The sequence below is a fragment of the Podarcis vaucheri genome (genome assembly GCF_965113315.1).
Source record: "Podarcis vaucheri genome assembly, chromosome: 15".
Taxonomy (NCBI): domain Eukaryota; kingdom Metazoa; phylum Chordata; class Lepidosauria; order Squamata; family Lacertidae; genus Podarcis; species Podarcis vaucheri.
Window position 1 is genome coordinate 4,222,979 of NC_138753.1, and position 23,453 is coordinate 4,246,431.

At 46.4% G+C, this 23,453-nt stretch overlaps 2 protein-coding genes across 2 annotated transcripts; one reads left to right on the forward strand and one right to left on the reverse strand.

Annotated features, from left to right (window-relative positions):
* The first annotated feature begins 545 nt into the window (after nucleotides 1–545).
* Nucleotides 546–12,180, forward strand: RFLNB (refilin B). The gene is made up of 3 exons (XM_082201979.1): nucleotides 546–790; nucleotides 6,139–6,248; nucleotides 6,941–12,180. The coding sequence occupies exons 1-3, from the start codon at nucleotides 584–586 to the stop codon at nucleotides 7,260–7,262; spliced, it is 639 nt and encodes a 212-aa protein (XP_082058105.1). The 5' UTR covers nucleotides 546–583; the 3' UTR covers nucleotides 7,263–12,180.
* Nucleotides 12,181–13,090: 910 nt separating this feature from the next.
* LIAT1 (ligand of ATE1) lies at nucleotides 13,091–17,116 on the reverse strand. Its single transcript, XM_082201952.1, has 3 exons — nucleotides 17,005–17,116; nucleotides 15,410–15,590; nucleotides 13,091–13,903 (listed from the first exon to the last, which is right to left on the reverse strand). The coding sequence occupies exons 1-3, from the start codon at nucleotides 17,008–17,010 to the stop codon at nucleotides 13,398–13,400; spliced, it is 693 nt and encodes a 230-aa protein (XP_082058078.1). The 5' UTR covers nucleotides 17,011–17,116; the 3' UTR covers nucleotides 13,091–13,397.
* Between the last annotated feature and the right edge of the window lie 6,337 nt (nucleotides 17,117–23,453).

The following is a 23,453-nucleotide window of genomic DNA, read 5'->3' on the forward strand; positions in this document are numbered from 1 at the left end:
CATTTAAAAGCAACCCTACCCGCAGTCACGCCATATATTTAAAGGGGTATCAAGTCACTTTCAGCAGTCAAGGCTTCCCCCAAAGTATCCTGGGAGTTGTAGTTTGCGAAGGGTGGTGGTGGGAGCAATAGCTCAGCACCTGTTCTCCTCCCCGAACTACAGTTCTCTGAGTGGCTTGACAGTCAACCCCTCCTCGCAGGGAAGTTTGTGAATCGCACCTCCGGGAGGAGAACAGGGTTCTCTTACCAACTCTCAGCGCCCTTTGCAAACTTAGTTCCCAGGATTCTTTGGAGACGCCAAGGTTCTTGCAAGCGCCATAGGACGGTTATAAATGGACGGTGCGCACGGAAGTGGAAGATCCGGCTAGCCAGATAGCAGGCCCCTTCAAGCAGCATAAATTTGGCGGAGCCCCGGGCGAGGGAGCCGCGGCCCTTTCCCCTCGGATCGTGCCGCCAGGCTGCTCCCCTCTCGGCAGCCCCGGGGAGGCGGGTCTCTCTCCGGCCTCCGCCCCTCGCCCGAGGCGGCCGCCTGCGCGTCCCTCTCGCCAGTGCGCTCCGGGCGCGCGGAGGAAGAAGGAGGCGCGATGGTGGGGCGGCTCAGCTTGCCGGACGTCCCGGAGCTGCCGGACTCGAAGCGCCGGGCCGAGCGGGGCCTCGACAGCCCCGACTCCGGGCTGCCCCCCAGCCCCAGCCCCGGCAGCTGGCTGCTCTCGGGCGGCGGGTCGGAGCGGGGAGGGGTCGCCAATGCGCTGCCGGAGACCGAGAGACCGGAGACCAAGCCGCTTCCGAAGGTGAGTGCAGGAAAGCAGGCGCCTGCGTCTGTCCCAGCGTGGGACCGGAGTGAATCCGGATTCACGGGGTATGCGTGCACGGCCGATGCAGGTCCAAGCGCTAGCAAGGCAGCGTCGAGCGGGGGATGCAATCCGAATTAGCGGCGCGGCTCAAGCGGGATTAGGGAGGCTGCGGACGAGGGCGCAAAACGGAGGGTGAAATTGGATAGCAAATCCGGGGTATGCGAGTCCATGTAGTGCGGGCTCTAGGCGCTCTTGACGGTGCAATCCCGAACATGTTTTATCTGACGCCAAGGTTCAGAGGGATGGACTGTCTAAACTACTCAAGCGAGTTTTTAAAAATATATATACTATTGCAGTGTGAACTGGATCATACTCGGTGCAACATAAAATCCAGCGCGCGCGCCTTTGGTTTTGCAACGCAAATAAAACGCAAAGCAGCCTCTGCGGATCCGGGCGAGGTCAGTTTGAGATGCCAAACTAGCAACAAATTCCTTGCACTTCCTTCCCCAGGTGGAGCCCTCCTTCTGCCTCCCTTGACGTGGTGCTTTCTGAGACCCTTCGGGGACTAGGCAGGTGCATTTGTAACCCCCACTTCCTGCCTATCTGTGGCTCCAGTTTCCCTAACTGGTGCAAACTGGAGAATCCCTCTTCCCCCATCGTAGTATTTTCCTGCTGGAGTCGACCTGTTCAAGCTCCCCGTTGGAGCAGTCGAGGGTTTTCACTTGGGGGACTTCATCATCTGGAGATCCTTCGCATCATGGTAGTAAAGTTAGGCCTTCATGATCACTGTGCCCATTTTGCAGACTGGATGCCGCAGGCAGTGTGGTGACTCGTGTTGGGATTGTCCAAATCTCAAGGGTGCCATCCTGTGCCCAACCTGCTGCACTAGAATTTAGTGGAATCGGCTTGCCATGGGACCAAGATGAGAGGGGCGTATGCCACAACCCTGCTAAATGTTTTCAGTCAGATGCCACTGCATAACACATGCTAGTGTGTTGATGATTTCTTGTGTCTCTCAAGAGTCTCCAAGTGCATGATGGGCGGGAATAGTAGGGGGTTATGAGCAGGGGTGGGGGGCTGCTAGGATCCCCAAGGGCCCTGTGGGTGGGTTATTACTGTATGTTGTACATATGAGCTTCCCAAATTCTCTTGTGGGCTTATGGGGCCCAGGCAATTGTCATGGGACCTCCTAACGTTTCGTTTCTTATTTTTTTTGTTTTAGTATGACATTTATATGAAGAGCTCAAGGTGGCGTACGTGACCCATAAGACTGGACATATATTTATATGAATCCCCTGAATCTTTGTTTCATTTGCTTATGTTTTTATGCTGCTCGAGTTTGTAGTTTTCTTTTTTTAGCTGGGATCACTTTTCATATTGCACATAGTTTGGAGGTTTTTGAACTATTAGGCTGTTTGGAAAGGCTCTGAAATAAATACATGGTTCTCCCCACCCTCCCTGTTTTTAACCTCCTAACAACCACCCTGGGAGGAAGGTCTGGCTGAGATGACCCCTGGTGAGCTTCCTGGCTGATTTCAGGATTTGAACCCAGGTCCCTAGTCTCTAGTCCAACCAGTATGCCAAACAGGCTTCCAAAAAGGATTCTCTCCCCCACCCACCCCCCGTACAATGTGATTCCCACCTCCAGCACAGTGACAGACCATTTGTGTCCTGTTAATAATTTCTCTTCCAGGCAGCTGCTACGGAATGTAAACCAACATTTGGTGCGCAGCAGCTGTGTCCCCCCAACATGCTGCAACAGGATTCGGAGACAGGTGGGATCAGGAGAGGGAGAGCGTTATCTGGGGTCTGTGGCTTTCTCTGCTGAATATTAGTGCCCCACATACAGATAGTTGTGGGGAGGTGGAGGCAGTTACCCACAGCTCAGCCACGGAGTGTGTCAGTATAAATGTACCTTCTCCACTTCCTCTTCTGCTCCCTTTTGCCTATGAGATTGCCTTGCCACATATACTCAACCGCTTTGATTGGTGGAACTGGTGCTGTTACAGGTGCCACATAATATCGGTCCCACATCTGTTAAGACCACCGTCGTTTACTGTCTTTGGAACTCCTTGCCTATTGATACCAGCCCAGGCGCCTTCACTGTACTCTTTTCAGCTCCTGTCAAAATCACTTTTGTTTAGACAAGCCTGCCCAGATGCTCAGAAAATTGGTGAGTGTTATAACCTGTTTTTAGACTCTAGTTCATGGGTAGGTAAAACTAAGGCCTGGGGGCCGGATCCGGCCCAATCGCCTTCTAAATCTGGCCTGTGGATGGTCCGGGAATCAGCGTGTTTTTACATGAGTAGAATGTGTCCTTTTATTTAAAATGCATCTCTGGGTTATTTGTGGGGCATAGGAATTCGTTCATTTCCCCTCCCAAAATATAGTCTGGCCCCCCACAAGGTCTGAGGGACAGTGGACTGGCCCCCTGCTGAAAAAGTTTGCTGACCCCTGCTTTAAATCTTTTGAGAGTTTTAAACTATTATTGTTAATTTTTTCCTATCGATGGCTTTGTTGTTTTATTTTAATTTTTGTATCTTTTTGAGGTATCTTTGTTAAAACAAGCAGCGTACAAATTTTATGAAGCTAATAATTTTGTCACTCTGGGCTAGCTTGCATACACAAAAGATAACAGGTTTTTAAACGAGAGACTGGCTAATTTGAAGCCCGTACTGCCTCTTGGTTCTGACTTTGCAACCACTACGGTGGATTGGAATCCCCTGCACCTGTTAAGAGTGCATGTGGTGAAGGCAGTTAGGTGTAGTGGTTGGAGTGTCATACTAGGACCAGGGTTCAAATCCTCGCACAGCTATGAAGCTCACTGGGCAACCTTGAGCCAGTTACTGCCTCTTAGCCTAACGTCCTCACAGGGTTGTTGCGATGATTACATGAGGAAGGGGAGAACCATATTTGCTGCCTTGAGCTCCTCGGAGGAAAAAAAGGGATGTACCGTAAATGCAATAAAGAAATAAATGTTGAAAATGTAGGGGAACTGGGTAGTGGTTAAAGGGTGTGAAGGGAATAGCTGAATAATATTTTAGCCTGGCTACAAATGACCCCCCCCCTTTCCCTAATTTGCAGGAATTAATTCCCTGAAGAATATCTCCTCCCCTTTATTTGCAGACTCCTCTGGAGACAAAATACAAGCAAAGAATAAAATTGGGGTTTTTTTGCTTTCTTTTGTTGGAGAGAGGGAAGGAGGAGGAATTTTGGTTTGATTCTCCTGAAATGTAGGTACTAGGAAACAGCTGTGACTCTTCGGTGTGGCTTCTTTGAAGCAAGAACTCCGAGCCTGACCCCAAGCTGAAAAGCAAATCAACGAGGGGATGTTGAATGGGGCAACCCAGCCAGATGGACAGGGTATAAATAAAAACGAATTATTATTATTATTTATTAGTCCCCCCCAAGTCGAGGACAGGGCACTGGGGTGGATGAGTGGGTGTTGATCCACTAGCCACTGAATTTACACTGAGTATCTTGGTTACTTGGGGCACTTCAAGCCTGTTTTTTGGGTTGGGTTCGATTGTGTATCGGCAAACTCGGGTTTTGCTGTTATAGTTGGTTAGGAGATCTTGCGCAACAAGCTCGCTTCCCCAAACAGGCTCCTTTTTTTGCGATGGGCAAATGCACTTTGGAAAGTGTGGGGGTCAGGCTCGCATCTAACCTCTGTCCAAAGGAATGAGAGCAGAATGGGCCTTAAGCAGAGCAGGCGACAGATCAGGGTTGGAGGCTTGTTAAATAGCCCACGTTATCTAATCTCCCTGGGAAAGAAAGGGATGAATGTTCCAGAAATGGGTTGTCTGGAAGCATTGTAGGGCGGCACGTTTTTTTCATGGCTTGGTTTTAGACAGAGGTGTTGGAAAAGAAGGAACTGTTTTTCCAAGATGTGTAGCTGCCGGGGCTGAAATGGTTTCAGCGCTGTTTAAGGACTGGATCGAGTTAAGGGCCAGGAGAGGTGTGAGAAATGTGTTCCACCTCTTCCGCCTTGCCAGGACAGTAGCAGCGCCTGCAGCATCTGTGTGGGAATTGTCTCTGTCCAAAACGCTAAGGACTTGAGTTCATAACTTGCAGTGCTGGGCGGTTTCCTTTCCCCTTTTCTTTTTGCTTCTTTGTTTTTGGCTGAGCTGATGTTGCTCAACCTCACTTTTCCATCTTTAAAAGAGAAAAAGAGGAGGAGGAGGAGGAGGAGGAATTATTGTGGCCAAATATGCAGGCTGAACTTTTTATAGGACTGCAAAGAACACTGTAGGCTGAGGCCGTGCTGTTAAAAAAAGAGAAAAAAGTAAGAGCTGCTGAAATCGGAATGGGTTGGATCTTTTTAAGGGAAAAAACAAAACCTTGAAAATGTAAAAGTGTGAACTGTGTCAGATTTGTGTTCGCTGATACAGTACAGTGGTACCTCGGGTTACATACGCTTCAGGTTACATACGCTTCAGGTTACAGACTCCGCTAACCCAGAAATAGTGCTTCAGGTTAAGAACTTTGCTTCAGGATGAGAACAGAAATCGTGCTCTAGCGGCGCAGCGGCAGCAGGTGCTAAAGTGGTGCTTCAGGTTAAGAACAGTTTCAGGTTAAGAACGGACCTCCAGAACAAATTAAGTACTTAACCCGAGGGACCACTGTATGTGTGATGACGAGATTATTTTGCCAGGAAGGGCTGTAGCTCAGGAAGGAAGTATATGCTGGCATGGAGACGGCTCCGAGTTCAATCCCCAATAGCATCTCCAGGTGGGGCTGGTAGACTCACTCCTGGAACTCAGGAGGGCTGCTGCTGCCAGTCAGTGTTGACAAGACTGAGCTAGTCTGACTTGGTAGAAGGCAGCTTCCTCTCCTGTGCTCCTAACAGCAGCATTGCAACTGTGAATCGCTGTCCGGGCCAAGGAAGGTTTTCCAGACAGAGGCCATGCTCCCTTTGGGACCACATGCCGGTAGTGGGCGGGGTCAGGGAAAAAATGGGTGGAGCAACAAATGCAAATTTTCAGTGTCAGCTTTTTTTTTTTTTTATTAAACACTTCCTGACATGACCTCTCTCTATCCTCCACCTTCACAAGCCAGAGGCACTGCCAGAGTGCAAGGACACATTTCCAGCCAGGCGAAAACGCACAAGGAGGGTTCAGGTGAGGGGTGTGGCTTTCAGAGAGGGGGTGTGGCCTGGAGAGAGTCCCACATTTGGGCCCCGGGAAAGAGGTTCTGTGCTCTGGCTTTGTAAGAGTGGCTTATATTTTTTATATAAAATATCCACGCCTTCCGTTGTCTTCCATGCCTTCTGCTGTTTGATAGTCACCGTTCAGCGTGTTGCCTGCCAACTTCCCATGCTGAAAGACGTGCCTTTCCTTTTGCAGGAGACCTCATCTTCTCCCAGCCCGCTGCTCCCCGGCTGCTCCTCTCGCCTATGCCCTCTGTCCTTTGGGGAAGGAGTGGCGTTTGATCCGTTGCCGCCCAAGGATATAAGGTACGCTGAAAGTTGTAAAAGGAGGGTAGCAAAGACGACCAGCAGGATTTGTCAAAGCCCATCGCTGGGCAGAGAAGCGAGATGGCCTTGTGTGGACCTGCAGAGTCAACTGCATTCCTGGGCATTAGAGGCTGGGGGCAGCTTGCCACATTTCACAAAGAGCTTGAGGAAAATGGCACTTTGCGTAATAAGCACAATTCCCTGAGGCTTGGGCTCCAAGAGCTGTTTTAGGCACAAAGAGAGGCCTGCTTTCTGTTATCGGCCGACCCATATGCCGTATCGCAGACTGATTTTGGAAGCCCCCTCAAAAGTGGTTTGTCAGGCAGGCTTATGTTCTGATAAATTATTTATTAGATTTATATCTGTCATCGTGAGATCGCAGGGCAGTCCACAGAGTTTAGGCATTACCAAACAATTCTGCCAGGCTCATGCAAGCAATTAAGAGTTCACAATGGTTTGTTGATACTTGTTTTTCATTTTTTTGCTGTTAAATTGCTTTTAAACGCTTTTCTTGTATATCTTTGATCTTTTTAATGTTGTAAACCGCTTTGATATATTTTTAAGCAGCATATAATTTTAAAATAAACCTATAAGGTCTACAGTCTTTTTAGCTAAAGTGTTCTGGCAGGTGTAACGATGCTAACTATTCTGCCCTGTCTGTTTTCTCCCTCTGCTCCGCCCCACGTCCATAGGTACACCTCTTCGGTGAAATACGACTCTGAGAAGCACTTCATCAACAATATTTCTATGCCGATGGGGCTGGGATTGTCCTCTTGCAGCCAGACGGTCATCTGCGTCCCCGACAACACTTGGCGCAGCTACAAAGCAGAGGTGCACCTCGAACCGCGCCCCCGGCCCAGGAGTTTCTCCAGCACCACAATCGTCTACCCCAAGCACACCAAGACTGTGTACACCACCACACTGGATTACAACTGCCGAAAGTTCGTGCGGAAGTTCCTGTCCAGCGTGGAGCTGGAATCGACTGGGAGTGAGAACAATCCTGATGGCTGCTGACTACACTTTATCTCTCTGTCTCTTTCCCTCCCTCTTTCTCTGCTGTTGCAACATGATGGGTTTCCGTCGCATCGTAAGCTCTCCACCCGATGGAAATGGATGAAACCCTGAATTAGCTTTGCCTCCCAAACGAATTTCCTCTTGTAGCTACCTCTCCTCCACGGCACGTCTTCAGCCTTAAGGATCCTGTGGGCCTGCACTTAATTTATGTCTACAGGAACGCAAAAACAATTTTCTCCGAGGTCACTTTTTCTCCTTTCTTTTGTTGTCTTTTCCACGTGTGGGGTGAAAATGAGCGGACCTTTCTGTTCCAAGAGGAAAGTAACTTGTTCATGGAGAAGAGAAGGAGCTTAGGACAAAGGCTTTCAAGCGAAAACAATTCCTGAACTGGCAATTGGAAACCATCCTAGTTGCTCCTGCGTCAAGTAACTTTATATATAAAAAAGAACTCTTTCCCACCTAAAAACCATAACTTATTTTCAATAGTCTCATTTGTTACATTAATGTATTAAAACAGATTTTTTGCCAGGGAGGGCTGGCTGGTGGTCAAATCACAGTTATAGATTGTCACTCTATAAACTTACCGATCACACTCTTTATGTGTTATGCCTGCGTCTTTTAAGGAAGCCTAAAAATCAGGCCAGTCGTGGTTTGGCATAAAAACACAATAATTGGCATAAAATAATTATGGCATAAAAACACAATAAATACTAGGTTATCGGTTTCCCAGATATGCATTATATAGCATGTTTTATTTAATTCATTGCGGACTTGTCCAACAGTTCGCTTTGGTTAGATTTGGTTGAAGTTGCTCCTGCAGGGCTTGTAGCGAGTATAAAGCTAATATTTACCTTGGGATCATCATCATTTAACGCATCGTTGCTTTAAAAGACGCAACATTTTGCAAATGCCACAATTCAGAACCGCCCACGAGTGCTTTGGAAATCTGAGGATAATGGTGGCACAACCTTAGGCAATCTCTTTTGGATAATGACTTTCAGATTTCTATGATGAAAGTAGTAATTCTGTGCCCCAGCAGCATGCTAAGCTGCTGTTAATGGGAGATTCAGAGACAGTTCCTTTGTCCTGACTGCCTAAAATGTGTGTGTTGTGATCAGGTCATTTGAGTAATTCTTCACAGGCACAAAAGGAAGATCTGACTTGACCCCTCTGTGTACTGGGGCAGATACTTTTGTCCATCTAATTTAGAATAATTGACACTGACCAGCAGGAAGTCTCCAGGGTTTCAGGCGGGGGTCACCCTATCTGCAGACGCCAGGGATTGAACATGGGATCTTCTGCATGCAGTGCAGCTATTCCATTACTACGCCACAATGCTTGCCCCAAGGGTCTTAGGAAGATTTGCAGTAGTGTGTCAAAACAGTTTTGGTAAATTTGGACAACTGTTTCACTACAAAGGCGGAGTGAGAATGCTGGATACGTACACCCCTAGAAATTGGTCCCAAATATTGAGCAGCATAGAGGCATCTGAGAATTTTATTCTGTCTCCATAGCGGTGCCTCCGTTTGTGGTCGGAGACTTCCTGGTTGTGAGGGGTAGATTAAACCTCCTGCAATAATCTGGACTAGAGGTAAGAGGCCATTCAAAGGTAAAGATCAGCTTTCTCCAGGGAAAAGCGGCAGGACAGGGCAGTCTGGATGAGCCCTATGTTGTGTCGAGAGCTTCCCCTTCCCCACCAACTTTTTCTTTGAAAGCCTTGTTCTGTTTTTAGTCTGAAAAACAATTTACGTTGCCTGTTGTAACAGCCGTTCCCTGTCAACAAATCTCAGTAAATTTCAGGAAGGCTGTGAGATGGCTGAGGTTTTGTGTTTGTGTTTTGCCAGTGGTTCCCTCTACAAAAATAAACAGCTGAGAATCCTGAGGCACCTGAAAGGCTGATGGGTTTATAATGGCACTGCCAAACGGCGCAAACAAGATTTCATTTTCTTTCCTCCAACAGTTCCCCGGCAGGGTCTCTTGTTGAAGTTTTATTGTTATGCTTTTGCAAGCACTTTGACCAAAGGAAACATTCCCTTTTATAAAAAATGTATTTCCCCCCCCTAAATGTTGCTGAAATATAGAGCAGATGAAGCATGGGAGAAGTTCCTTAGACTGGTTGGAACAGAAGTTTTGTGGGGTGTGTGAGTCAGTTTCACTCATAAGAAGTATGATCTCTACACCTTAAAGGTGTGCGGGAGAGATTCAGTTTGGGCAAGAACAAGTTTAGTTTTTGTCAGGAATCCAGAATGGAGCAGAAAGTCCAGTCAGTTGAGTTTGTTCTTGCAAGTGTGATTAATGGTAAGTGTAAGGTATTTTGTGATGTTCTATGCGTGAAGGCAGGGTTGCTTCATGGTAAGAAGGGGAAATTATTTTTGAGTTATTAATTTGATTATAATTGATGGTTCCTTTGCTGTGAAGGGAACTAGAATCTAGGGAATCTTTTGCAAATGTTGCACACTTTTAAAGAAAACTTTGGGGATGCTCCTGCCCCCTCCTCCACCCCACCATGCCATGGCCAAACCAAAGCTAAGTTTTCAAAAGCCATTAACCCTGTATGCAAACAAAATGCTGTAATCTCTGGTACAGGATGCAAACAACATGCTATCATTTCCGGTGCAGGGTGCAAACAAATTACTCTGTTACTGCGTAGTCATAGAGAAACACTGAATTTGTTGTTTTTGCTGAGTTCTGCAGGAGGAGCAATAACATTCTTTGAAGTAACAGAAAAACCTTTATGAAAGGAGCAAGGTGTAGGAGTCATTCCTCACTTAATTTTGCATTGCTGTTGCAAAAGCAGCTGAATGTATATAAAAAAGGACATGTAATTTTCCTACTGGGTAGGGTTACCAAGTAGCGTTTAAGGGGGAAACGACTGAGGAGTTAGACATTCCTTGAGGAGTGACTGTTTTGTTAGTAATGACCAAGTACTCATTGTCATTGCTGCATACCTAGCAGTGTGAAGAAGTGATCTAAGAACTTGTAGGGCTGCCTGTGGGAAGATGTCCTCTTAACTTTCGAATCTGTGAGCTCTCTGAGTATACTCGCAAGTTGTTTTTATTTTAAAAACACATGCACACAAGTTTGTAGTTCTTGTGGTAAAATGAACATGGAAAGGTGGGCAGGTCTCTTTGCTGAATTCTTTGCATAGATGGCAGCTGATGGAGTAGCAAGTGCAAATTTCCCCATAGAGCCTTTCTGCGTACTAGGCCCAAATCTTCTAACAGTGATATTTTAACTGGGCAAACAGAATTTGGGGAGAGACATCCCACATGGGATGAGAGATGGGATTTGAAAAAGGATGGGCTACTGAGTCCCCAGTCCTGCAAATGCATGTGATTCAAAAATACTGAAAAAAGAGAGCCCAGCATTGGCATGGCATTATTATGGAAGTTACTTATATTTTTCTTTTGAATGGGCTACAAGAACATGTGTGGTATTGCAAATAAGGTTTCTCTTTTTTAAAATAATAAAAGGTACAAAAAATGTATTGGGAATAGGAAAAGCATCCAGTGTGGACCCAATAGGGAGATGAGATGTTTGCAACTCTTTGCTCACAAGAGTCACTTACATTGTCATCCCCTCAATTAAGTATCCTCTGTAGCAGCCCTAAAAACCAGCTCTGTGGAGCTGATTTATGTGCAAAATGTCTCAGATTCAATCCCTGGCATCTCCATGAGAGACTGGCAAAGATTCTTGCAATAATAATAATAATAATAATAATAATAATAATAATAATAATAATTTTATTATTTATATACTGCCCACCTGGCTGAGTTTCCCCAGCCACTCTGGGTGGCTTACAGTACATATAAAAACAAGCTGCTGCCAGCCAGTGTAGAGGGAGCAGTAGGGAGACTATGGCCCTCCAGATGTTGTTTGGCTCCAGCTCCTGTTATCCCCAACAGCCACAGCCTCTGGACAGGGGCGATCTGGGCAACTCTAGGCTCCCCATCCTTTGGGTAGTGACATTTCTGGACCGAATGGTCTAGCTCAGTATGAAGCCGCTTCCTAAGTTCCTACAATTGCCAATGTGTACCTACTACTAGACAAAGGAGTTTGGCTTCCTTCATTTAGCTCTTATCTCTCAGCCTTCTCCCTCCTAATCTTTTAGGATGAAAAGCCTGTGGAAGGCAGTGGTGGCAGATTTTACTCCTTTTTCCAGCAGCCTTAAGATCAGGATGGTAGAGCGCTCATAATATTTTTATTCCTATGGCAGTGAATAAATCTGTGCCACTCCTAGAGGTTTATTTTGGGGCTTTAGTTGCTAACTTGAAAATATTAAACTGCTCTTGCCTGCTACCTCCAGGGTATTTTTGTCTGCAGGAACCAAATAGGGAACTGACTAAAGGGGCTTCCTGGAAGTATTTGGTTGAAGGGGCTTAGGCCGATGCAGTGAAGTAACTCTTGGGGTTCATCAGACATGTCACAGTGGCTTCTAGCCTACTTCTTGGTTAAGAAATCAAAGGGCTTCTCTTTTTGTTTAGTAACATGGCATTTGAATAAGCCCCTAGAATTTGGGTGGTGGTGGGTGGGACCCACCTGGATACTTGTTCTATGCAGATATTTCTCCAGGTCGATGTGATCTGGGGCTCTCCAAGTTTTGCTTTTCCAATGAGTTAATTAATAAACCAATCCATGTATCATCCTCATCCTTGCCTGTTTTTTTTTAAATAACACGATCAGTCTTTGATATCTACCTATATGTGTTTTTATGTTTTAAAAAAGAGGTGGGTTGGTGTTTTTTTAAGTGTCATTACATGATTTAAAAGTTAACTTGTGTTGCTGCGTTCTTGCGAAGTCCTGGATATCACTGTGCAATGTCAATGACATGATTCCTTTCCCTCTCTCTATGACTGTTCTTAATTTGCTTTGGATTTCCCCCCATTTTAACTAGTAATAAATTATCTGAAGAACATAATCCCAGAGAAGTATGTTTTGTTTAAGTGTATTGTGTTTATTGACACTCATTGCAGACGAGGCTTGTCGCTACTACCATACTTTCTGTATGTGTGAATGATTACTGAATCTGAAAAACTGACAAATGAAAACATAAGGAATTGGAGGTTATATTTGCTTTTCTTTAAAATAATTTTTTTCATAGGCACTTGATCTCATTTTATCCATACCACCAGGCTCTCAGGCAAACCATTTTAAATAGGTTAAAAAAAAAAATATGTGGAGTTCCTAGGTTTAAATTTTTCTTTAGGATAATTTAGCTTGCACTTCTATATACACTTCCTTGGGAGTAAGCCCTACTGAAGTCTCATTTAACTATTTCCAATCCAGTACCAATGCAATTAGGAGGAAGGGTCGGGTATAAATTAAATGAATAAATAAAAACCAAAAGCTCCAATGATAGTTCTTAGCAGCCCAGTAAAACCTCAGATCCAAGGGTCAAATGTGGCCCCTGAAGCCTCTTTACCCGGCCCTCAGGACTATCCCTAGGCCACACCACCTCAGCCATGCCCCTCAACAGCCCTGCTTCCTTGAGTGTTTTTTCTTTTCTTTCTTCAAACTCTGCTTGTGTGCCTGGATGGAGGATATAAAAGGGTGTGTGTGTGTAAACTTGCCTACTGTACAAACGTAAAATGTACACTTGCTGCTCCAACCTTTTGCCTCTGGCTCTGTGCATCACTGGCATGTGGGACCTGAAATATTGCCCAGAAAGGAATGCAGCCCTCACCTGAAAAAGGTTCCCTACTGTGCAGTAAAAGGGAGTTCAGGTGAAGTTCAGAGAAGATACCTCTATTGTGTCGTTATTCTTCCCCTACCACAAAGGGAGCATACACCATGTTCTCTCCACCAACTGCAAAGGAAGATGACACTGATTGGTTTTGTACACAGCAAAGTGAGAAGCAATGGTTTAATTCTGACAAAACTGAAAGTTATTCCCGTGGATTCCCCAGTCCCTTCCTCCATCTATGGAAGGTTAGTTGGATGCCAGCAAATCATTATCTATCCATCCGCACAGAATTTTATCAAACTTCAATTTGCAGTGTGCAGACAGCTGTTGGTTAACTTGATGAAAAGATGAATCATTTCATTAGTTTCAAATAGAACCATCTAGGGTTACCTCTTCAAGATCTTCACGCCTTTGCTTAAACAAAGCAAAACAGAAGCGTCAGGAAGATTTCTTTACGCTATTTCCTGAGAAACACTTGGCATCAGGGCTGACTGCCTTTTTGAGACGTTTGTTGAGATCTTAGAATTGGGTCCACTTTGGTCTGTCTTGGGCGCTGAAGTAGTAGTGGAGGACATGCTCTTTCGTAGCAACTGCTCCCTGCCCTGAGGAGGAGCCACATAATCTTGTGGCAAGTGCTTAAAAGCGAATGATGGCTCTGGTGGTAGGTTTTTCTGGATGTACTCCCCATAGCGCTTCCTTCTGTTCAGCCTGTAGATCCATAACCTCTCCTCTTCAGCTATGGGATCATCCAGGACCCCATCCCAGCGAAGGCTCTCGTTGGAAAGCACAGAGTTGTCTTGGGTCAAGAACGAAATGCTGGCAGAGAGAGGAGGTTTGCCTGGTGTCGCCTTTGGGGCGGCACCTTGGGGTGTCGTTCCAGGGCCAGTTTGCTGTTGAAGTAGTTCAAGGGGTGATGTCACAAGGACGGAGGGCTTCTTGCTTTTACCTTCAGGTTTTCCTGCTTCAAAAGAATGGCGTCAGAGAGGAAGTCTGAGCACCTTTCAAAGCACATCATAGGAACGTACGATGCCTTAGGCTATTGGTCCCTGTAGCACAGGACTGTCAACGCTGACTGGCAACAACTCTCCAGGGTTTCAGGAAGAAAATCTTTACCACTCCTACCAGGGCATGTTGGGGATTGAGCCTGGGACCTTCTGCATACAAAGCAGAAGATCTCTCAATGGCTTGTCCCCCGTATCAGCATATTAAAATACCTGTGTTGGGAAAGACATGCACAAAGGAGCAGCCTTATTTATAGAGTCATCTGGGTGTTGACTGACAGGACAGCAGCTGCTCTTCACCATCACTTTTTTGTAATTACTTTAGCTACAAAATGGTTTAATTGTATTATTCAGCCACTTCTGTTCCTAAAGGCAGAATCTTTCAACATCCTCCTGTTGAAATGGAGTGGCGATTGATGAGTATCTCCTGCCCTCTACTGCTTAAACTAGAGAAGAGCAGCTGCTTGAAACTTGCTCTGGAAAACACCCAACTCTTCCTACTCACAGATCCAATTTCTAGAACAAGTGTTTGCTTCTCCAAGAAAGCAGACTGCCACCAGCACTGTTCCTTCCCTTCTTGTGCAGATTGCTAACTAGCATGAAAGACTACTTGAATAAACCAGACATGTTGGTCTAAAGAATGCAAGTTTAGGTAGGTTCTTATGCACAAAATTCACAACCAGCCCTGTAACGGCTGCACTAAAATGACATTTGGCAGCCACAGCGTGGGGGGAACCTGTGGCCTTCTGAATATTATTGGACACCAGCTACCAAAATCAGGACTGAGAGTTGGTTGGCCATGCTGGCTGTGGTGGATGTAGATCAGCTGAAGAGCCACCAAGTTCCCCATGGCTGCTTGAAAGGCTAGCCTCTCTTGCAAGTACCATCAGGCCACGCATACAGAGCCAGTGCAGTACAGTGGTTAGAGGGCTGGCCATGGAGCTCACTGGCTGACCTTGGCCCAGTCACTGCCTGTTGGCCTAGCCATAGCTGTCAACCTTCCCCCTTTTTTTTGCGGGAAATTCCCTTATTTCAGCACCATTTCCCGCTGCTTCCCTGGATTGTTAGATGTCCTGTAGACTGTCTCCGGGACAGGTGAGGCTGCTGAGCCCTTATTTTCAAATCCGAAAGTTGACAGCTATGCCTAGCTTACTTCACAGAGTTGTGGTGGGGATTAAATTAGGAGCAGAAGAACCATGCACACCACCTTGAGCTCCTCAAGAGAGAAAAGTAGGTGGGATATAAATGCAAGAAATAAAATACCCTTCACACACAAACACCCAGTTCTAGCTGGGTGAATACATGCAAACCACCATTTTGATTTCCCACCATGCCCCGTTTTCAATTTCCAGCCATGCCGTGTAGGGAAAACTGTGGTCAATTTTAAAATGGCAGCTTGCAGGCACTGCTGCCAAGGAGCCCACCATCACAAAAGAGAGATTATTGGCCTTGGGGGTGCCCACCATTATCTTGTGCTGCCTTCTTTTTCTTCTTTCTTGCTTTCTTCTTGGTCTGAGGTGTGTGTGGGCGCTCCTTTGCAGGTGGCTTTTTGGTCTTGGCCCCCTCCCCCTCTGAGAGGGGGTCTTGCTGACACACCTCCATCTTTCTGGGTATCTCTTGCTCCTTTGGGTGCTGCTGCTGAACCTAAGAGAGACAGGAGCAGACAAGGAGTGTTGGACTGGGTCTTGGGTTCAAATCCTCCCTCAGCCATGAAGCTCTCCCGGTGGCCTCAGGCCAGTTGCTGCCTCTCAGCCTAACCTAGCTCACAAGGTGGTTGTGAAGATAAAATGGAAGTGGGGGGGGGGAGAGAAAAATGCAAACCACCTGGAGCCCCTTGGAGGAAAAGTTGGAATATAAACAATAATAAATGCATCTTCAATTCCAATCTAGTATCTGTTTTAGAGGTCAAGGCGTTGTCTGCATGAATCTTGGGAACTGAATTTTGGAGAGGATACCGACTGATCTCCATTTCTGACTCTAATCCGCTCTCTCCACTCCCCTGGAATTAATAATTCCTCAATATATCATTCGAGAGATTTAATATTCTGCTTCTCAAGGCAAATCCTTGAGAACCGTCCACGCATCTTTCTGTTTAGTGGGTTTCCTGCGATGTTCACAGCCTGGAGGGGCCCCTTGGACCTGCAGCAGAGAGGACTAAGGAAGCCCCTCCGCGGGAACATCTGCAGCACGAAGAAAGTTACAGGATTTCAAGACGTGTTACAAGACGTGTGCAGATTGGAAATGGAGTGGAGCTCCCCCAAAACATCGGCAGGCACAAGCAATAAGTGGGATAGTGGATAACCACCCCAACGCTCCTCAGTAAACTCCCTTCCCCTCTCTACTCAGAAAACCCCAACTTTTCACTATCCCCATAAATTGACCACTTTCTCCTCAGCACGCCCCAATTTTTCATTACCCCCCCCATTAACTGACCATTTTCTCCTCAGAAAACCCCAATTTTTCATTACCCCCCCATTAACTGACCATTTTCTCCTCAGAAAACCCCAATTTTTCATTACCCCCCATTAACTGACCACTTTCTCCTTAGAAAACCCCAACTTTTCATTATCTCCCCATAAACTGATCACTTTTTCCTCAGAAAACCCCAATTTTTCATTACTCCCCCATTAACTGACCACTTTCTCCTCAGAAAACCCCAATTTTTCATTACCCCCCATTAACTGACCACTTTCTCCTTAGAAAACCCCAACGTTTCATTATCTCCCCCATTAACTGACCACTTTCTCCTTAGAAAACCCCAATTTTTCATTACCCCCCCATTAACTGACCACTTTCTCCTCAGAAAACCCCAACTTTTCATTATCTCCCCATAAACTGATCACTTTTTCCTCAGAAAACCCCAACTTTTTTATTACTCTTGCTTCTCCACCCCCACCCCCATTAATTGAGCACTTTTCTCCTTGAAAACCACCTCATTAGCCCCCCCCCTCCATCATAGCTGTCAACGAAATTCCCTTATTCCGAATAGGATGCCTCGCAAGAAAAGGGAAAAGTTGACAGCTATGCCCCCAATTAATTGTCCCCCACCCCGAATTACAGGCATGCTGAGGTGGGGGAAGGGTCCTCCCCTCCCCCCCGCACTCCCTCCGCTTTAGCAGTTGCCCCCGTCCTGGGACCGAACCTTTCCGCCAGCTCCGGTGCTCCGCCCCCTCTCTCGCTCCGCGGACGCGTCTCCAAGGCAACAGCGCACGGGCCTCCAGGCTCCATCCGCGCAGAGCCGAGATGGGAGAAAAATAGTTCCCAGCCCACATTTGGCCTGACTGACGCTCCCTAGCTACCGCCCCACGGCTTCAAAATCGCGCGGGGTGGAAAGACTACATATTAATTTATGCTAGTGCTGTAAATCGTACTAGTCGTCATCACCACCGCCATCATTGTGGGTTGGATCCAGCGAGCTTCTGCTTGGAATAGTCCCATTGGGATTAATGGACCAAAAGTTAATGGTCTCCATTAATATCAATGGGCTTAACATTGAATACAACTTTGTGTGTGTGTGTGTGTGTGTGTGTGTGCGTGACAGTGTAATGGTTCTATCTCTCTGCCTGCCTACATGCACAAACAACTATATATGTTTGAAATATTTATATGCTGCCTATATAGAGTAAAACTTTTATCAAGGTAGCTTCCCTCTAAGTGTTTATAAAAACAGCACAGTGGATATATGTATGCTGTAGAACTGTGTTTTTAACATCATTCTTATTGTATATGGATATTTAAAATGACATATTGTTTCATTTTTTTCTTCTAAAGCAATTTTCATGATTTTTTTTTTAAAAATAGCATACAATTTTATTTATTTTGTAGGATTTATATGCTGCTTGATTGTAAACAAACAAATAAAACCCTTACAGCAGTTTATAAAAAGGAGAAAACAATAAAACTATTACTATTACATTTTAAAACGTTTTCCTAGAGTTACCATCTTCAAGAAGTGAAAATCCAGACACAAACAAATTGTTGACCCTTATTTTTATTTTTTTAGAGAAACAACCCAAGATTTCTGCCACGATTTTGACCGTTATGTTGCCGAAAATCCAGGATGAACCCCTGAAATCCCAGACGTATGGAAACCCTATTTAAACATTCAAAAATTAATGAGCTTGAATGATAGGTGAAAGCTGGATTGAAATGCGTGCAGTCATTCTTCATGCCTGGGTAGCCTTGCCTAAGTATAAATGTTGTTAGCGGGTGCTGAAAAGAGTAAAGCGCCGACATGGCGTCAAGGGAGTTCCAAAGTGCAGGTCTAAAAGACTTATTTCTTACAAATGCAGAATTGAGTTTTAAGGGACACTTGTAACAGGCTGATGGTAAGGCCAAAGTCTAGACAGGCTTGGGCAAAACAGCCAGTCTCCGTAACGCTTCCTCAGTGTGCGCTGTCAAGGCTGCATCATCTGCACATCACATCCTGCCACACTTTTGTCTTGGCATGGAGATGTTTCAGGTTGAACAGACCCCCCCATCACTCATTGAATGGATACACACACTGTCTTCAGTCGAGCTGAAGGCACAGGAGAACAGCAGGCCATCTGAACTGCTCAACAACGTCAGGGAAGCTGAGCTATCTTCCAGCCCTTGCAATGACCCTGTAAGTTGTGGGTGAACATATCAGACAACACAGCGATTCTTCAAACAGCTCTTGTTTATTCACAGGCCAGAACAGAACTGGGCTGAAGGGTTCAGCCAACCTGCTTATATAGAGTTCCACTAGAACGCAACAGTAACAACTTTCTGTAACTATCCAATCACGGAACGTCACTTTCAATTCCTTATTTGCATATGTGGACCTGAGTGAAAACTATCTACAGTATCCCCCTGCTGGCCCAGGGTGAGAACTTCAGTACATAACACCTTATTAATTCCATACTGCAGCTAGGCAGGAGTTTGCCTCTTGTAGTTCTGCCACGATGTTTTCACCCCTCCCTAGATGACCCTTGGGGTCCGTTCCAGCTCTACAATTCTCCGCCATGACCTCCCTGCCAATTTGGATACAATAAAGGAACTGGAGGCCCCTCGACTGTCCTCGGGTCCAGTACTGGACCACTTTGACCGGATATCCCCAGCCGATGTGGACAGACTCCTCCGAGCTGGAAAGCCCACCACTTGTCCTCTCGACCCGTGCCCGTCTTGGCTGATTAGAGCATGTCCAGACGAGGTGCGGGCCCCCCTGGGGGATATCATCAATTTGTCCCTTGGCACCGGGACATTCCCAGGGGAACTGAAGGAGGCAGTGGTGCGTCCGCTCTTAAAGAAAACATCATTAGATCCCTTAGATCTATCCAATTACCGCCCGGTTTCGAATCTTCCATTCCTGGGTAAGGTGATTGAGAGAGCGGTTGCTGAACAGCTTGGTAGGTTTCTGGATGAAACATTGGCTCTCGACCCATTCCAGTCCGGCTTCCGCGCTGGTCATGGGACCGAGACGGCTCTGGTCGCCCTAACAGATGATCTTCGTAGACAGCTGGATCGAGGCGGGTCGGGGCTGCTGATTCTTCTAGATCTGTCAGCAGCTTTCGACATGGTCGATCACGAACTTCTGGACCACCGCCTCGCCGACGTGGGGATCCAGGGCACAGTCCTTCAATGGCTGCGCTCGTTTCTCTCTGGTCGGGGACAGAGGGTGGCGCTTGGGGGGGAACTGTCATCCCGCCACTCCTTGGTGTGTGGAGTGCCTCAGGGTGCGATACTCTCCCCGATGCTTTTTAACATCTTTATGCGCCCCCTCGCCCAGCTTGTCCGGAGTTTTGGGCTGGGTTGTCATCAGTATGCCGATGACACCCAACTCTATCTGTTGATGGATGGCCATCCTGACTCGGCCCCAGATACACTGACCAGATGTCTGGAAGCTGTGGCTGGATGGTTACGTGGGAGCCGGTTGAAGCTAAATCCTTTGAAGACAGAGGTCCTGTGGCTGGGACGGGGCGATATGGGATTGGGGGGGCAACTCCCATCTCTTGCGGGGGTGCAATTAGTGCCAGCACCGTCCGTCAAGAGTTTGGGTGTCATCTTCGATACCTCCCTCTCTATGGAGGCGCAGATTACAGCTATAACAAAGGCGGCATTTTTTCATCTCCGCCAAGCTAAGCAGTTGGCCCCTTACCTCTCTCGCCCTGACCTAGCCACTGTGATCCATGCGACGGTCACCTCCAGACTGGATTATTGTAACTCGCTCTACGTGGGGCTGCCCTTGAGACTGACCCAGAAACTCCAGCGGGTGCAGAATGCCGCAGCGAGACTCCTTACGGGGTCCTCGCTGCGAGATCACATTCATCCGGTGCTATACCAGCTGCACTGGCTCCCGGTGGAGTACAGGATCAGGTTTAAGGTGCTGGTTTTAACCTTCAAAGCCCTATACGGCCTAGGACCCTCGTATCTACGGGACCGCCTCTCCTGGTATGCCCCACAGAGGAACTTATGGTCCTCAAATAAAAACATCTTGAAGGTCCCAGGCCTCAGAGAGGTTAGGCTGGCCTCAACTAGAGCCAGGGCTTTTTCGGCTGCGGCTCCAACCTGGTGGAACGCTCTGTCACAAGAGACAAGGGCCCTGCAGGACTTGACATCTTTCTGCAGGGCCTGCAAGACAGAGCTGTTCCACCAGGCCTTTGGTTAGGGCACAGCCTGACTCCCTCCTTTGGCAATCCTTACAATACTTTAGTTTATGGTTGCCATTAATTCTGATTTTAATTAATTCTTATGATGTTTTTATAATGTTGCACTATTTTAGTGTTGTTAGCCGCCCTGAGCCCGGCTTCGGCTGGGGAGGGCGGGATATAAATAAAATTTATTATTATTATTATTATTATTTATTTTGCAGTCAGGTTTTTGCTGTTTCATCTTGACTTACGATTCTGCCTCTTATCCTTGGGTTCTCTCGCAACACTGACTGATTATCCTGATTTAACAGCAAACACATAACCCTCCCAAAAGATGCCCTAATTCTTCATCATGCTAATTATTGCTACCAACTGTCATAGTGATTGGTGGCGGTTGTTTTTCCGTTGCAACAAAATGCTTAAACAAGATCAGCCCTTTGTTCCTAAGCAAAGCTTTTCCGAGACAAGTTTTCCCCGTTAGCGTGATAAATGGGAAATATGTACAATTACTGTATTATTATTGTTTTCTGTAAAAGAATAATTGCAGCCTCCTCCTCGCTCTGACGATGCCATAATTATAATTCCAAAGAAGACTAGAGTAAGGGGGCTGAAGCTAAAAGCCAAAAGATCACATCTGCGTGGTTATATATTGCCTTTATGGTGAGTAGAATTTTTTTAAAAAATATTGTGTTTCAGTGTTGTAATCCACCCTGGAACCTAAGGGTGAAGGGTGGGTAATTAGTAGTAATTCTTATTTTCAAAGTTTTGTGAGAATCAGACGATATGCCCCCCCTTTTTGACAGTGTAGCCCGTATAGATCAGAAGTTACCCCCCACTGAGTTAAGAGAGACTTACTTCCAGGTATGGTAAATGTCTATAGGTAGTGGAGATAGGTCCACAGACCTGTCTCCCTTGGGAAGTTGTGGACTCTAATTCCTTGCAGGTTTTTAAGCAGAGGTTGGATGGCCCTTTGCCATGGATGCTTTAGCCGAGATTCCTGCATCCCGGGGGTTAGACTAGATGACCCCCCAGGTTCCCTTCCAATTTTACGATTCTATGTTTCTATGACAATGAGTACACATTGTCTTCTCTCATAACACTAGGACTCGCAGACATTCGATGAAGCTGGAAGATTCAGGACGGATAAAAGAAAGGACTTGCTTGTGCAGTGCAGAGCTGGAACTGTGGAACTCTGTGCTGCGGGAGGCAGTGATGTGTCCACCAACTTGGATAATAATAATAATAATAATAATAATAATAATAATAATAAAATAATAATAAAATAATAATAATAATAATAATAATAATAATAATAATAATAATAATAATAATAATTTATTTATACCCCGCCCATCTGGCGGGGTTTCCCCAGCCACTCTGGGCGGCTTCCAACTGAATATAGTGGTACCTCGGGTTACATACGCTTCAGGTTACAGACTCTGCTAACCCATAAATAGTACCTCGGGTTAAGAACTTTGCTTCAGGATGAGAACAGAAATCGCACAGCAGCAGCGCAGCAGGAGGCCCCATTAGCTAAAGTGGTGCTTCAGGTTAAGAACAGTTTCAGGTTAAGAATGGACCTCCGGAACAAATTAAGTACTTAACCCGAGGTACCACTGTATTAAAAACAACACAGCATCAGACATTAAAAAATTCCCTAAACGGGGCTGCCTTCAGATGTCTTCTAAAAGTCAGATAGTTGTTTATTTCCTTGACATCTGAAGGGAGGGCGTTCCACAGGGCGGGTGCCACCACCAAGAAGGCCCTCTGCCTAGTTCCCTGTAACCTCACTTCTCGCAGGGAGGGAACCACCAGAAGGCCCTCGGAGCTGGATAGCTTTTAAAGAAGATTGGACAAATTCGTAGAGAAGGCTATTGACGGCTACTAGCCACAGTAGGTATCATCTGCCACCAACTTCTGCTTCTGGATCCCAGTTGCTGGAAACGACAAGACGGGGAGAGGGCTCTTGCTCTCGGGTCCTCTTGCGGGATTCCCATAGGGGTGCCTGGTAGGCCACTGTGAGAACACTGGCCTGATCCCTTTTTAATGGTTATCTGAAACGTACACACCTCTGCTTAACCATGGCTGACATTTGGGATGGAAGCCGCTTTGCAGGGGAACACATCAGACAGTTGTATTTCTCAATAAATACTACAGGATTGATCTGGGTTGTAGCTAACAGGCCCAGCTACACCATACATTTAAAGCACTCTTAGATCACGGCTTCTCCTAAAGTATATTGGGAACTGTAGCGTGCTGACATTACAGAGCTATAATTCCTAGCATCCTTAGCAGGGCCTCTAAGATAGAGTTGTTCCACCTGGCCTTTGGCTTAGAATCAATTTGATTCCCTCCCCCTCTTTCTTTTTTCCTGTCTCCTCCTGTGAAGAGGCTGCATTTTAATGTTGTCATTTAATCTGGTTTTTTAAGTTGTATTTTAATCAACCTGTTTTTATTATTGGTTGTTAGCTGCCCTGAGCCCGGTCTTGGCTGAGGAGGGCGGGGTATAAATTATTATTATTATTAGCAAACCAGAGTTCCCAGGTTTCTCCACAGCTGTCAAAGGGGTGAATAAGAGTTCCAAAACTAGCAGTGGGAACACACTGGAGCCAGAGTAAATGGTCTTATATGCACAGACAGAGTTGGTTGTGCCTGTCTCCTGGCCCATGAGTTCCAGCGGATATCAGCCTCCATTGGACTAGCACCTTAAACCAGTGGCGTAGCGTGGGTTGTCAGCACCCGGGGCAAGGCAAGTAATTTGCGCCCCCTCTGTCCTAGGGACAGAGAGCTGCGAGTGCGAGCGCCCCCCCCCCAGATGTTGTGCCCGGTGCGGCCGGCCCCCCCCTGCACCCCCCACGCTACGCCACTGCCTTAAACACAGACCACTGCATTTAGG

Coding starts and splice junctions, on each gene's coding strand:
- LIAT1 (XM_082201952.1), bottom strand. Junction 13,904..15,409: donor GAAGGCAGCACAAGATAATG/GTGGGCACCCCC, acceptor CTTTTGAAGCAG/GAAAACCTGAAGGTAAAAGC.
- RFLNB (XM_082201979.1), top strand. CDS start 584: ATGGTGGGGCGGCTCAGCTTGCCGGACGTCCCGGAGCTGCCGGACTCG. Junction 791..6,138: donor AGACCAAGCCGCTTCCGAAG/GTGAGTGCAGGA, acceptor TTCCTTTTGCAG/GAGACCTCATCTTCTCCCAG. Junction 6,249..6,940: donor TTGCCGCCCAAGGATATAAG/GTACGCTGAAAG, acceptor CCACGTCCATAG/GTACACCTCTTCGGTGAAAT.